Below are 15,403 nucleotides of genomic sequence, written 5' to 3'. Positions count from 1 at the left end.
AAAAGAAGGCTTCGGGGCTACACATGCTGGGGCGGGGCAGGGCCCAGGAGGAGCTGGTTCTGAGGAGCTGGGGCGTGGTCGGGCCGAGGAGACCGTGGGACGTCCCACGGAGCTGAGTGACAGGCCTCGAGGGGGGTGTGCTCTAACCAGGAGCAGGGAAGCTCCGCCTGTGTCTTCAGGAAGACCCAAGGCCTCTGGGACTCTCCTGTTCGCCCAGCGGAGTCGCGTTACTGGTGGTGCCACGGTGGGTTCCTCTGGTTCCTGCAGGCACCAAGAAGGTGTCTGCCCCCTGCAGCGCCCTCACATGGCTTGCTTACAAATCTCCCTGGCCTTCCTGCTGTTGCGTTGGTTTCTAGAGCAGATACCAAGAGCGTGGTGTCGGTTAGGCACGCAGTGGCCGCAGGGAGAAAAACAGACGTGATCTGTTGCCATGCCCATGCCCCTTTATAACTGCCCCGCTTCCCAAGACTGTCTCAGCATGGACGTCCGGCCTCCCGTGACTGAACAGCACACTTTCCCTCTCCCTTCCCCGTCTGCAGTACTTGGTCATGGATTACTACGTGGGTGGTGACTTACTGACCTTGCTCAGTAAGTTTGAAGACAAGCTTCCGGAAGACATGGCAAGGTTCTACATTGGTGAGATGGTGCTGGCCATCGAGTCCATCCATCGGCTTCATTATGTGCACAGGTAACCGGCGTCCCTCATCTCCATGGAAACCACGCTTCATGGCCTGAGATACTCCTCCTCTCTGAGCCCCTGGGCTCCCAGACACCGGGTTCAGGCTGTCTCCAAGTGCCTCACCGTCAGGATGACCGACACCCCCCTGCGCCCACAGCCTCCTTTAAACCTCCATCCTTGGTGCTGCCCGAGAGCAGCTGTCATTGTCACTGTGTGATGGCGTAGCTCTGGTCAGCGGAAGCCGCTTGCCTTATAATACATGACATTTGCTCTCCCCCAGCCAGTATCCCATCTGAGGAAGCTCCAGGGCCTGACCCCACTGTCCACTCTCCCAGCTCTGCCCCCACAGAGCCCACAGCCTGGGAACCCACCCAACACCCACAGGAGCGGGAGGGGGTTCAAGTCGAGGCGGGCGTAACAGCCCTGAGTGTTGGCAAGGGGGAAGCCGAGGCAGGTGGCCTGTGGTGACTGAGGGGGCCGCGTCTTCACGTACTTTCTCCTAAGGCCCAAAGTCTCAGGCTGGGGTCTGTTTCTTTCTTTTATTTTCTTTGGCTGAAAATAATTTTATATTAAAGAGTCTGAAGAAGCCGTCATTCTGTAGGGCTGGTGAATCATGAGCCCCTCTTTCTCTCACCAAGAGTGACCTTGTAAATCTTAGTGGTTTCTTCTGGTGCTTACCTACACACTGCCACACCCGTGTAAGCATGGCTTACACGCTGGTTTCCTATACATTTGTCTTGATGACGGTTTCAGTGTTCATGCTGCCATTGCACTCACAGACCATGAGCACCCCCCAACCCCACACACACACCAGCTCTCCCTCGGCCCACTCATACCCCCTCTCCTCAGACCCGCCCACTTACTCTCAGACTCACTGTCCTATCGCTCATCCTCCAGTTAGTAACTTAGTAACTTTTGGTTAATCCAGCATCCTGTCTATCATTTGGCTACATGACTATTACAAGTGAGCCTTTCAGGATACAAAAGCTAACATTTCTTATGTGAATGTTTGTTTTATCAGGAGTTCATACTGGTCTTTCCACCCTACCTTACCTTTTTGTGTAAGCCCACTGTCAGGGGTCGCTTCTGGCCCATAGGGACCCTGTAGGACAGAGTGGAGCTGCGCGCTCTGGTGTCCAAGGCTGTGAACCTTCACAGAAGCAGACTGCCCTGTCTCTCTGTTGCTCATGGCTTTGAGCTCCCGGCCCTCTGGTTGGCAGCCGGTGCTGTCAGTGCCACGCCCTCAGGATTTTACGCCTTCTGTATAGCTGCTCACACTGTGGCTGAAATGGGAAGGGGGCAACAAGAATTTTGTGGGAAAAACTTAATATTCTAATTCCATTTTCCCGCACATGCTTGAAGCCCCTCACTGTCAGACACTCCTAGTCGTTTCTTAGGCTCTCCCTGGTGGAACGCACCTCCCTCCCCGCTCCTTCGGACCCGCCGTCTGCTGTCTTTCCGGAGTTCCTTTCCAGGGAAAGATTCCCGCTCGGTCGGTCAGAACCCCACGTCTTCCTCAGCATTTTCTTCTGATTTGGCCACACACGTCTTCCAGGGGCTTCAGGAAAAAGGAAGTGTGAGGTCATCTTCTGAGGTCCTGCCTGTCTAAAAATGTTGTGATTGTCCCCACGGAAGAGGGCGGTGGTTTATACGCGGTGTGTAATTTCAGGTCGGCTGTTGTCTCCCCCTCAGGACTTGGAAGGCTTTGACCCCTGTCTTCCTTCCTCCAAGTCGCTGTTGTGGGCTCTGAGGCCGCTGGGGTTTCCGTGACTGCACTGCAGTCCGGTTGGCCTCTTGGGCATCTCTCTTCATCCCGGTGTTTTGGAGGCCCTCTGTCTGCCTGGGCCCCATCAGGACAGCCATGGCACCGTGGTTGACCAGGAAAACCAGTGTAAGGCCTCGTTCATGCTAACCGAGAGTGTTGTAATAAGGGATCCTCTGGCAGGGTATGAGAGAACCCTGAAGGGGCAGAGAGGAGGGCAGGCGGGCCGAGGTCTGGGTATTGGCGGGGAGGGAGGCACACCGTGGCCCCCGGATGGAGAGGCAGCTCTAATGCCTCTCGCCAGGCTTGCTGGCGTCCACCCCATAGTCCGACAGGAGAGCTGGTCCCAGGAAGGGCTCTGTTAGAGAAGCTCCAGATGGGGACCAATACACAAGAAAGCTGCTGGCCACCACACACTGCGGGACCAGGCCCAGGGGGGCCATCCTGCCGAGAGAGCGTGCCCTCCCCTACCTGTCCTGCTCTGTCTGACACAGTGGCCATTGGGCTACTTATCCCTTCAGCTCATGCTGGTACTTTGAGGCCTGGTACTCAGCCTTGGCCTCAACGGCTGCCTTCACTTCCTTTCTCTGACCCAATTTTCCTCCATCTCTTGTGCTTTTTTCATTTATTTCTGGGAAGGTTTCTCAACTCTTAGGTTTCATCTTGAAGCGTGGCTTACTCTGTAAAACGTCCAAGGCCTCTTTGTTTTTCTCTGAAGTTACAGAATGCAGAGCCTCCTGTGATTCGTACAGCTTCTCCCCCTTCTCTCATGGCCACCGCTTCTGCTGCCTGGACTGTCCGCTCCCGGTCTGCTATGTGTGAGCCTCCCTGGCTGGCCGTTGGGTTTCAGAGCAAGACACTGTGTGTCCTGCGAGGAGTTCTCAGGGAGCAGCCAGCCATGGACCTCTGACCCTTCTGTCTGGGGCTCCACCTTCTGTACCAGAGCCTCTCAGCACACTGCGTGGATCCTCCCTGTGGAGGGGCTGGCGTATGAAGACGGCTTCACCGCGGGGTGCCTCCCCAGCTGACAGGGCTGCGTGCATGGCCTTTTCTCCCTGTCACTCGCCCTTGCTGCGCTCAGGATCGCTCGCTCTCTGTCTCTGCTCTGACAGCTCTGGGCTCCCCCACTGCGGCAGCATGGCTGTGGCTCTAGCGGCACTCCCTCTTCACCTGGCCCCGCTGGGCACCTGCTTCTGTGCTCTGTGGACAGTGATGAGGCGAGGGCAATGCTGCCTGGCTCTGGCTCACAGCTGGCGGCCTGCGCTGCAGCTGACAGCCCTGCGGTGTGTCGTGTCCTGCCTCTCAAGCGCCTCGGGTGGCTGGCTCCTTTGGGGGTCACTGCCGCATGGGTCTGGTCCAGCATGCCTCATCCTTCACCATTTCCATCAGAGGCCGCCCCCCGCAGCCCTGGGCTGTGGGGAAGGTGCTCTAGCCTGGCGATGTGGATGAAGCCCCACTCTGGGGAGCACCCCTCCCACCCTCGGCCACCCCATGTTGGAGGAGCCCAAGGATGGCCCGGTCCCCTTCCCTTAGCTTCCCCAGGATCTCCCCGTTGGTCTCAGGCTGGAAGCCTCTTCCCCAGCCCCTCGGGAAGCAGCCCTCCCTGGGCCAGCCGGGCGGGTGCTGGGCTTGGCGTGGTTGCCACTGGGAGGTAACAGGAAAGCCCTCCGTCCGGCACGCCCCGGGCACCTTGACACTGCCTCTGTCCAGTCACGCTTTGCTGGGGACACTTCTCTTCCTCGCCTTGGACGGCGCTGTCTTCTTGAATGTGCTCCTACTGCAGGTGAGGAAGCCTGGGCCAGAGAGGCGGACACCGCCCCGCCCGCCCCCGCTCCATGCCCACCAACACGCAGTGCCTCCTTCACTGCCGGCTTTTCTCCTAGTCCAGTGGCGGTTTTCCCAGCACCGGGGGTTCTCTACAGGAGGCCCAGACCCCGTCTTCGTGGCTGCCTGCTGTCTCAGTCCCCAGGGGAGAAGCCTTGTCTGTCATTGTCTCCCGGGAAATTAACTGGACCACATTTTCCATGTGGCTGCTTCTTCTCCTATCTTTTCCCTAATTAGAAAGTTTTTCTTCTCGTTTCTTTAATTTGACTTTGCAGGGGTTTTCTGCTGTCATTGGACTTTGAGGCACATGAGGAGACATTAAACTGTCATTCAAAACCTCTTCTCCCCCAGACAGGTATGACTCAACTCAAGTGCTGAACGTCCCAGTCTAAAGCCGGTTCTGTTTCTCCTGGAAGGTTCCAGAGTGAGATTTTGCACGCAGCCAGCCCCCACCCCCACCTGTCTTAGGTGGGCACCTTGAGAGTGAGAGGGAGCCTCTTGGTCACTGTGGTCAGGATGGCCTTGCTGGTGCTTCAGCAGCCACAGGGTAGAGCCCAGGCCCTGGCAGCCCAGGCGCTGACTGCAGGCTTCAAGGGTCAGCCTGGCAGGAACCCTCAGAGCCTCCATCTGTGATGCCCCCGTGACCCGTGTTCCTTCCCCAGGTCAGGCAGGACCCCCAGATACCTCGGAACAGCTGCTGAGAAAGGCACCTTCCCTGTTTAGAGAGCAGGTGCACCTTTCAGAGAAGCACTCTTCAGAGAACAGAGCCGGACTTGGAGACTCATCCGTACAGACAGGAGGGGGAGGTGGCTGGGCAGCACTGTGCCCTTGAGGCTGAACCTGACCCCACACCAGACCTCCCTCAGCCCTGAAGCTTCCAGCAGGATGAGGCTCATCCCGGGGAGCAGGTGGAAGCCATGAGCGGTGTCCCCTGTGGCATGGGTGGTTGCGTCCTGCCTGGGCGCCTCCTTCTGATGTCGGGGTCGCTGTTGTGCCCCACCCCCCCTGAGCTGGGGACCACAGGTGCATGTGGCACAGGTGCAGCCTGCAGCCTGTCGGTCCCTCTCCTGAATGAAGCAGGGCCACTGCTGGCCGAGAGGGGCTGGGCCAGGAGGGCCTGGCAGTGACTCGCTCTCTCTTGAGGACAGGCCTCTGTGGTCCCCTTACCAGAAGCAGCCAGGTCCCTGCTGCATCTTGCCATTGTTACCAAACTGCTCAGGACGCCCCAGATGCCCTTCACGGGCATGCAGATGTCGGGGAAGAGAACATAGCAGGAAGGCCGATAAGGGGAGGAGAGCCTTCCTGGAGACCCACCCTGGTCTGTGCTCCCAGGTTAGCAGATATTCGAGTGACCCCAGGAAGATCCCTGTCTGAGAGGTTATCGACAGCCAGGTGCTCTTCCATCTTGAACGCTTGCTCCTTGCCCTGCCCTCCATCTCAGTACAAAACCAACCCTGCCAATGGCGGTCCTCTGCATTGCCCGACTCCTGTTCCCAAAGGAGTCCGGTGAAAAGACATGGTGTGGGGATGCTCCATTGTGTTCAGACCGGTGCAATAACCCCTGTGTTTAAATCCTGTCTGTCTTGGAACCTCACTGAACCTCCAAATAAATATATTCTGTTAGTGTTACTTCAAGGGGGTCATGCCCTTCATGACGTACATGTGTGTGACACAGCGGTATTGCAGTGGGGGCAGGGGCGGGGAGACAGTCATTCTGGGTTTGCATCCTGGGAGAGGTTTGTCCTTCTTTGTTCCTGCCTGTCCTCTCTTCTGTGAAGAAAGGCATGCAGACTACGTGGTCAGAGACTGTTAGATCCCCAAAGTCTGTGGGTTTGAGGGCCTCATTAGAGGCGCGTTGGGAATGTGCTGCCCTGTGCGGTGGAAGCGCCAGATGGGAGTCCCGTGGCGTGTGCTCCCTTCTCCCCAGCCGCGGGCCCCCCCTGCCCGCCACCCCCACCCCCAATTGCTGAGTCCGCTCCGATTCCACAAGACAGCAGAACTGATCTGTACTGCTTCCCAGCTGGGTTTCAACTCCTTACCTCCCGTGACACCAGGCCCTCTGATGACATGTGCAGAGCAGGCAGATCCGTGGTGGCCGCCAGTGGACCAGTGAGTGATTGCCTCCAGCTTGCCAGGGCAGGGGTTGGGAGGTGGTAGCTGAAGGACATAGGCTTCTCTGGGAGGTGATGAAGATGTTCTGGAATTGGCTCTGGTCTGTGACTGTCCTGAAACCATGGAATGCTTCGCTTCAGCTGTGAGCTGTGTGAGTCAGCATCGTTACATCGAGCCCACACGGTGGAGTCAGTGCCGACTCAGCGTGACCATATAGGACAGCAGAGCTGCCCCCTAGGGTGTTGAACCAGGGCTGCCACCTTGACGGAAGCAGGTCACTCCCCTTCTCTCGGGGAAGGAGTGTCGTTGTGTCCAAACTGCTGGATTTTCAGCTCGCTGCCACGGCCACGGTGCCTTGAGGGCAGTGCAGCTGTCCCTAGGAAACCCTGTGGGTGCCTGCTGTTTGTCAGGGCACCCAGGGTGCCTCTTCAGTCTTCCAGATAGCCTCTTTTCTGAGGAAATCCGGAAGAGCCTTCCTTTCTCCAAAACTGGCAGCGGTTATGGTAGAAGGGAACCGTGTGCTCACTCTGTACGGAAGTTTGTTCCTTTGAAATGAACTTAGATTGAGATTCATTAGCTCTATGGAGCAGACAGTTCGGTGAAAAGAGGAATTTTACTGGTGATAATACAGTCAGCAATGGTTTTAATGTGTGTGTGTCTGTCTGTCTGTCTGTCTCAAACTTGGGGCAGGTTCCTTGGCTTCTCATTTGCCGTTTGTTGGATGCCGGTAATGTGTCAGACTGTGGTGACGTTGCCCCGCCCGCCTTCCCCTGGCTCCTTTCCTTCATCTGCTCATGCGCCCCTCCCTCATAGTACAGTCGCCGCTCAGCCCCTCGTCTCGCTCTTCAGAGCGCTCCCTGGAAGGTGCCCCACAGGCAGCCCCGCCTCCGTTAACGGGACTATCCATAACGAGGACTGACTGACACCTTGGCTAGTTTGCAGGCTCTGGGCACCATGGTGGGCAGTGTTGTAAGACGCAGGCCAAGAGCATGCCTGGCACAGAGATGGTGCTCAGTGACGGGCCAGGCGGGGAGTTGGGGGGGGGAACTAGGTGACTTGGGGTAGCTGGGGACCCGCGAGTTCCTGACACGCAGCGGGAGGTGGAGGTGGGGTCCCTGCCAGAGCAGACCAGGTCACTGTGTGAAGTTCAAGCTCTCTTCTGGGCTGTCCTAGCTATTAACACAGTGGGAGTCGCCCTGCCTCGGCTGCTCCACCACTAACTGCGGGCTTTGACTTCCCTAATGTGTTGCACGGAAATGGTTAATTTGTGTATTTATTTTACTAACAGAGACATTAAACCTGACAATGTCCTTTTGGACGTGAATGGTCACATTCGCCTGGCCGACTTTGGATCATGTTTGAAGATGAATGATGATGGAACTGTATGTATTTTTGTTGGAAGTTTTTTCGTTTTGTTTGCTTCCCACTTGGTTTGGGGCTTTGCTTGCAATAACAATGGCCTTAAACATTTCGTTTGAAGTACAGTTAACCGTGTTTATTGCTAACGTGAATGAAAATGATGAATCTGTTGACCAGACAGCTGGCATCTTTTGTTAGGGGGATTAGTTTCTGACGCTTTTAAAATTCCTCCAGTGCCTCTTACGTTCACAGTAGTGACACACGTGCCTTCTAACACGGCCAGAGCCCAGGCTTCCTCGCCCCGGGCAGCATAGAGCACCCGACCCCTGTGAGTGAGGCAGCTTCCTCCAAGCCCCCGCCAGCCCCCACCAGCAGGTGGGCAGTGACAGATGAGAAGCGGTGACTCCCTGTCCGTGTCGTCTCCCTCTGGGTGTTGGCCTGTACACCCGGAGCATGACGAGGGCCGCTGACCCGCCCACAGTAAAGTCCGAGGACGGCCCCATCTGTGTCCCCTCTGGGAGGCCAGCACTGGAGCCCAGGGGCCCAAGGTGCAACCGCCCTGACTGCTCAGAGTCTGGCCAGTGACAGGTCCATGGGAGTGCTTCCTTTCCTCGTGGCCGCCGTCTCGGGCAGTCTTGAGTGTTGAGGAAGCCTGCCCGCCCGCCGCTGCCACCCAGGCAGCCTGGAGGTGCAGCCCCAGGGGAGAGCAGCTCCCCCGTCTCACCAGCAGGCTTGCAGCAGCAGGAGTTTAGACAGTGGTAACAGGAGATTGAGGCCATTCTCTCCCCACAAAGCCATCCTTGGCCACAGACTGACTGAAGGACAGGTCTCTGACGGCTTCCCCCAGGCCCCCACTCGCCTGCTTGTGAAACCTTCCTCACTTGTGTCACCACCATCCCATGACAAGTGACCTCGTCATTGCTACCCACTGGTTATTCCCTGATCCTTGGGACTCCCACAGGCCAGCCAGGCTGCGTGGACAAGGTGCTGGCCTGGGCCGACAGAGGCCCTGCTGACCCCCCCACAGAGGCAGTGCAACGTCCGTAGCCCTGGCTGCTGCTCTGGCCCCGGACACCTCTGCCCACAGTTTGGCCATGGTGGTTGGGCAGCCTGTTGTGACCGTGTATCTGGGTCCTGCCAGGCCCTCAGTCTTTAGAGTCAGACGCCTCGGGGTCTTGCTGACCTACTGTCCGCATGCCCTGGGACTGTCTGTAGGTGGGTTTCTGCACGTGGGAGCCCATTTCCTGGGCTGGAGGCAGAGCTGGGCACACAGGATACCCACTGGCCCTGGGGCTTCTGCCACCATGTATCGATGCACTCCTGCTCCACGGACCCCAGCCTCTATGGGCATGACCCCACTCTGACTTTCCCATGGAGCCTTGAGACCCTTGCTGCTGGGAACAAGGTTGCTCTGTAGCCAGGGTGCCCGCCCAGCAGCACCTGCCCTGGGGGGTCCGCATGCACCTCCCCCAGATCAGCCCCTCAGACTAGACCCTGGCAGACCTGCCCTGGGCTCCTATGCCTGCACTGCTCCCAGTGTTGCACCTGGGCTGACTGTGGGTGAGCAGCACCCAGGTCCTATGTCTCAGCCCAGCCCCCACAAACTGCAATCTGGGGAGGGCTCCCTGGCCACACCCAGTCCCCACCTTGCCTGTGCCCATTTGAGTGGCCTTGCCTGGGAATGTGGTGGCACCTGGGCAGGAACCCGGGGTCCTGGGGCGGTGGGGTGGTGAAGGTCGTCATGCTGTGGCCATGGCTGCTTTTGTTCGGCAGTTTTGTTTTCTGGCTCGCCTTTCGAGTTCGGAGTTCAAGGGGCACGAGGGTCTCCCTAAGCCCAGCCTCCTCCCCAGGTCCAGTCCTCGGTGGCCGTGGGCACTCCCGACTACATCTCCCCGGAGATCTTGCAGGCAATGGAGGATGGCATGGGCAAGTACGGCCCCGAGTGCGACTGGTGGTCCCTGGGCGTCTGCATGTACGAGATGCTCTACGGAGAGACGCCCTTCTACGCCGAGTCTCTGGTGGAAACCTACGGGAAAATAATGAACCACGAGGTACGGGGAGGTTGGAGAGCTGGGGTGCGACGGGGGACAGGGTCGAGAGGAAGCTGCATCTGGTGTGGGAGAAGCCGGGTCCTAAGCCCTGGACCCTGGAGCAGAAGGTGGCTTGGGTGGCAGCTGGGCTTCAGGGGCTGGTGGTAGGTGGGTCTGGGATCTTCGGGTGCCAGCCACACACTGTCATGCAGCCCAGCAGAGCAGGTCCCGTCCTTGGGCCTACTTCCTCCCTGGCAAGCCCACTGTGCCCGCCTCACCTCTTTTCCCTCTACGCTCTTTCCTCTGTTGCTCCGTGTGCTCCGTGTCCGGTCTGCCGCTGTCCCAGGCCATGTCCTCTGTCATTGACAGTGTGTCTCCTGCATCCTCTTGTCCTGAGTGCACTGTCTTCCCCCACCCCCACCCAACACACACACACATCCAGAGACGTGTCGGGTGGACCCAGCCTGCAGACAGCTCCTGGAGGGAACAGGCCAGCACCGGACATGCTGAAGATGCTCACTTAGCTCCAAACCAAAACACAAGTCAGTCTTGAATCCACTTTTCCAAAATGGAAATAGGTTTGCTGCTTGTAAATGAACATGTGCATACTGTAAACTCAGGTCCATCCTAAGTGCAAATAGAAGTCAATGAGTGTCACCTCCTTCCAGTATCAGCTGAACCCTGAGCTCCCTGGGACTCCTGCCCGTGCAGCCTGCTCACACGCTTTGTGCAGCAGTGTCGGAGGCCCGCGAGGCCTGGGAAAGGGCACAGGTTCCTTGCGGCTGGCGATTTGAGCCGACCAGGAGCCCCTGCCACACGTGGCAGGCAGAGCACAACTGCAGGGTTTTCAGCAGCTGCGTCCTGGAAGTTGATCTCCAGGTGTTTCTCTGGGGGCTTGAACCTCCAGCAGCTGGGTCAGCGACCCCCTGGGGTCCGCACATCACAGCCAGGGCTGGTTGAGCGAGCTCCAGTTGGTGTCTTTCCACGCCAGCACACGGAGGTGCGCCCTCCTGTGTGGGGGCATGTGCACCCGCTCTGTGCACACAGACACGCCCTCCCACGTCCTCTGGGAAAGGCATGTGGTCACTTTCCATTCCTCGGCAGGCTTCTCACCATGAACACAGTGTGTTTTCTCTGTGAGCGTTTCCGGAGCACACACTTCTAGACGTTCAGGGAACAGCGCATCTCACCAGCTGATACTTGCTGCAAGCTGCGCTCACCAGCCTCTGCCCTGGGGGTGGGGACCCCGTTGCTTCTCTTGGCGCGCCGTGTGGCCTCGAGTCTGCCCTGAAGAAACCCCAAGCCTAGGAATCGTGTTCACCCTTGTGATGATGTCTGACTTACAGTGGAGACACGTGGGTCCAGTGGCTGTCAAATAAAACATGCCTGTTGCTCGGCTGTGACAGGAAGCCCCGGGAGAGCAGGGGCCCAAGAAGGGGAGTCATTTCTGACGGTGGGGTGATGGAGAGGTGGGAAGACAGCACACTGTCCCTGTTGGAAACGGGTGGGGGGGCAGGGGGGCTGGACCAGAAAACCAAGGGGCACTGACGGTGGTCGGCACTCGCAGGCTCCACCGTGCTGCTCTGCCCTGTGTCTTGAATGTCCGTGCACCTGAGGTTCTCCTGACCCCGACCCTCCCTTTCCACCCCCGGCTCCGCCCAGGAGCGGTTCCAGTTCCCGTCCCACGTCACAGACGTGTCTGAAGAAGCCAAAGACCTCATTCAGAGGCTCATCTGCAGCCGAGACCGCCGGCTGGGGCAGAACGGCATCGAGGACTTCAAAAAGCACGCCTTCTTCGAAGGGCTCAACTGGGAAAGCATCCGGGACCTCGAAGCCCCCTACATCCCAGACGTCAGCAGCCCTTCCGACACGTCCAACTTCGACGTGGACGACGACGTGCTAAGGAACACGGTGAGTGTGGTGGCCCGATGAGCCCGGGGAGCCTGACCCGTGGCCGCCAGCCGGCCGTCGCCTGCACTGCTTCTGCGGTCCTTTATTCACAGCCCCCTGGGCTGACACTGAGCCCCAATTGCACAGCCAGGGGGGCTGGGCTCTCCGCCCCGCTCCCACCTTCGGTGGCAGTGTCTGGCTTTTCCTTTCTTTGCCCATCCGGACTCTGGGCTCTCCAGAGGCGTGCCTGGCTCCGGGGCAGGTCTGTTGCTCTGTAGTCAGTATCTTAAACAACCAGACTCACTGCCTTCCCGTCGGTCTGACGCAGACCGGAACAGCCCCTGTGGGTTTCCTGGGCTTTAAAATAAAGCCCGGCCTTTCCCCTTGGAACGAGTGCCTGCTGCCTTAGAGCCTCTGCCCTGTGGTTACCTGCTCTAGTGAGTCCCCTGGTCCTGTAAAGTTTGCTCACGTGTTGTAAGGTGATTTGGGGCTCCTCAGATGTAACTTTTCAGTACAAACGTGACTTCATTCAGGGGTAGAGAAACAGGTTGAACCAAGTGGAAGAAAAACTTCTATTTGGGGAGGCCCTCTCACTAAGGAGGTGCCTTCCTGGGTCTTTGTTGCTTACAAGCCCTTGAAGCGAGCACCCTTGGGGAATGTGGTGGTGGTCTTCCCAGCCTCTGGGTAGAGCAGAGGGTCTCCGGGAGAAAGTGTCCAGTGTCCCTGGTCGTGCACCGAGCAGGGCATCTGCCTGCATCACAGACTTGGCTCGGTGACTCGGCTTCCAGACAAGAGCTGCACCTCAGCACAGGCCACCTGGAAAGAAGCCAGGGGTGCTCTGGCTCTGGAAGGGGTGCTGCCTACATTTGGAGAGACAGTGTTAGCTTGGGGGGTGGGCTCTCTGGGGGAGGACCCCTGCTAGATGGTCACCCACATTCATGGTGAGTGTAGTTGAGGCCTCCTCCCAGACTGCCTGATCCTGGCTAGGAGACGAGCCTGCTTGGTCCTGGCCCTCTGCCCCATGCTTATCCAAGTGCCCTCACCCTGGTGGCTGCAGTCCCGGCCTCTGTGGCTTAATAATTGTGTGCGACTCACTGCCCTTGGGTGGTTGGTCATAGGATCCCTGGTCGCACCGTCGGGTAAGCATAGGAACTGCTAACCAAGTGCTGCGAGGTCAGCACTTCAAAACCCACCCCCGCCACCGCCCCTGCTGGCCCGTGGTTGGAGGATGGAGGCTGCTGTGCCGTGGAGTCAGCCTGGAGACCTGTCGAGGCTCCCTCGGAGTCCCAGTCCAAGGAGTGGCAGTGGGTTGATGATGAACCTGCGCCTCATCATCATTGCTGTCACCTGTGTGCGCAGTGACAGCCAGGAGTGCAGGCTGAAAACATGCCTGAACTAGCTCACACGCAGACGGCACCACAGAACCAGCACCCAGAAAGCTGCACCCCACACACACACACACACACCACTACCACCACACATGCTCTTGACAGTCACCTCTCTTATGGCGCCCTTTCCCTTTGCCTTGGCTGTGTGTGAACCTAGTGCCACTGACGCTGTGTGTGTTCTTGTTCAGGAAATACTACCTCCTGGCTCACACGCCGGCTTTTCGGGATTGCATCTGCCGTTCATTGGCTTCACCTTCACGACGGAAAGGTGAGTCCAGCTCCTCCGATCCCCCTGCCACAGGCGCCTGTGGGGCAGCAGGACGGGTCGCTCAGACGCCTCTCCCGGCTGGCGGCTTTGTCCTGAGCTTCACCCTCAGTGCTGACTCTTTACTGTGGTTGGTGTGAAAGTTCACTAAGAAAATTGGTTTTCCATTGAGTTCTTACTCATTTTGTGTCTCCCTCCTGCCCTCATCCTTCCTCCCCTCTGAGCTGTCCCCTGGGCACGTGCCACCCAGGTCTGGCCCTTAGGTGTGTGCCTTCGGCTCCTGTACGAGTCCCTCCCCTCGGGTGTCCACAGGCCCTGCAGTCCCTGCACGCCTAGTTCCCCGCCCTCTGGAAAAGGACTCGGGCCATTCCCAGCGCCAGGCTGCAGGAGCACTGTGTGACTGTCGGCCTGCTGCCACATGGGCATCAGCTGACCACACCTGTCTGGTCGCTCGGCCACTGTGCCTCCACCCAGTGACCCCAGTGGTGGGGTGTGCTATAGTCCTCCTGAGGAGTCTTGGCTGTCCACCTTGACCATGGTGGGATGGGGACGGGGCTGGGCACAGGCCCTGAGAGGAGGGGACTGGGACGTCAGGGGCTAGCTGGTGAACTGGAGCAGGGCCCCCAGAGCTTGTCACAAAACGCCCCACCGTGGAGTCCTGCCGTCTTCCAGGAGCTGCTGAAACTGACCATAGGACCACAAGCTCCTTAAACGATTTAATTGACAGACCGACCTCCTTTCAGGGAAGACACAAATCAAAACGTCGCTCAGCCTCCCCACCATCCTCCACGCTAGAGCTCGAGCTCGCAGTGCAGGAGGCTACAGACGATCCTTGTACCATTGCAGTGCCCCCGGTGGGGTCGCCTCCATGGGAAAAACTGGCCTGGATTATCTTTCTGGTGTGAAATGCCAGAGGGAGGGCAGGACCCGCCACGCCAGCGCCTGAAGAGGATGCCCAGGGCGTGTGGGCTTGTTGTTCCCATGCATCAGCTTGGGGGTGCTCATGAGACACCCCAGACTCCCTCCCCTGACCGCCACCTGGCTGGGGGACAGGCGTGTGCATGTGTGACATATACACGTGTGTGCGGCCCCCTAGTGGGCTGCCTGGTGGGAGTCTGTCACAGGAGAAGTTCAGCAGAACTGCGTTCGCTGCTGAGCCAGGTGCCCGTGTGTGGCCCCAGCAGCCTGTCACTGGGGAGCCAGTGCGCTTTGCCAGCAGAGTGATGTTGCAGGTGGGGGTAGCTGGGTAAAGCTTCCTGAATCTGCAGATAGAGCAGGGGAGGCCCAGAGAGATGTGGCGTTGTGTCCACACCACCCAGGCCGCCCTGGCTGTTTGACCGCCTTCTCCTGCCCCCTGACAGGGGCCCAGCCTTAGGCCACAAACCACACAACGTGATCTCGTGTTTCCCAGGGAGCATAGATGAGGGTTCAGAAGTGGGTTCCCGCTGTTGCAGACGGGCTTTCCTCTGGGGTCCCTGCCACCCACTGGTCGATCGCAGTGTCTCCTCTTGTCGCCATGAGTAACACCCCGGGATGCTCGCTGCTGGTGGGCACTGCGCCCCCAGCCAGGAGGCTGACAGCTGGTGACGCCCTGTCTGGCAGCTCCTTCTCGGACCGCGGCTCTCTAAAGAGCACGATGCAGTGCGGCAGCCTGAGCAAGGACGAGGACGTGCAGCGGGGCCTGGAGAGCAGCCTGCAGACGGAGGCCTACGAGAGGCGGATCCGGCGGTTGGAGCAGGAGAAGCTGGAGCTGAGCCGGAAGCTGCAAGGTGGCGGGCAGGCCCTGTGGGCACCCCGACCCCTGCAGGCACCCCGCCAGCACTTACATCCGTGTCTGTCCCATCCCAGAGTCCACGCAGGCCGTGCAGGCCCTCCACAGCTCAGCCCGAGCCTTGGGGAACCCCAACCGCGACCAGGAGATCAGAGCGCTCCGTGAAGAGATCGACCGGCTGAAGCATAAGATCGCAGGTATGCGGGCGGGTGGGATCTGGGCCTGCTCGGTGCACAAGCCTCCCCAGGAAGCAGGAGTGTGACGAGGAAAGTGCCGCTGAGGGCCCTTCCTCCGCACTGCCCGTGTGTCCTCAAGCCCATCGA

At 58.8% G+C, this 15,403-nt stretch overlaps 1 protein-coding gene across 1 annotated transcript in view; it reads left to right on the top strand.

Moving 5' to 3' along the window:
- Nucleotides 1-15,403, top strand: part of CDC42BPB (CDC42 binding protein kinase beta) — a 90,154-nt gene that overhangs the window by 53,080 nt on the left and 21,671 nt on the right. The window contains 7 exon segments of the mRNA XM_004698786.2: nt 540-688; nt 7,666-7,759; nt 9,587-9,787; nt 11,429-11,677; nt 13,233-13,312; nt 14,912-15,078; nt 15,158-15,277. Of these exon segments, the coding sequence (XP_004698843.2) occupies nt 540-688; nt 7,666-7,759; nt 9,587-9,787; nt 11,429-11,677; nt 13,233-13,312; nt 14,912-15,078; nt 15,158-15,277 (1,060 nt within the window).

Source organism: Echinops telfairi, unplaced genomic scaffold (assembly GCF_000313985.2).
Source record: "Echinops telfairi isolate 266 unplaced genomic scaffold, ASM31398v2 ScPeMD7_18;HRSCAF=68, whole genome shotgun sequence".
NCBI classification, from domain to species: domain Eukaryota; kingdom Metazoa; phylum Chordata; class Mammalia; order Afrosoricida; family Tenrecidae; genus Echinops; species Echinops telfairi.
The sequence above is the reverse complement of the archived record's forward strand: the minus strand, read 5'-3'. Positions and strand labels throughout refer to the sequence as shown.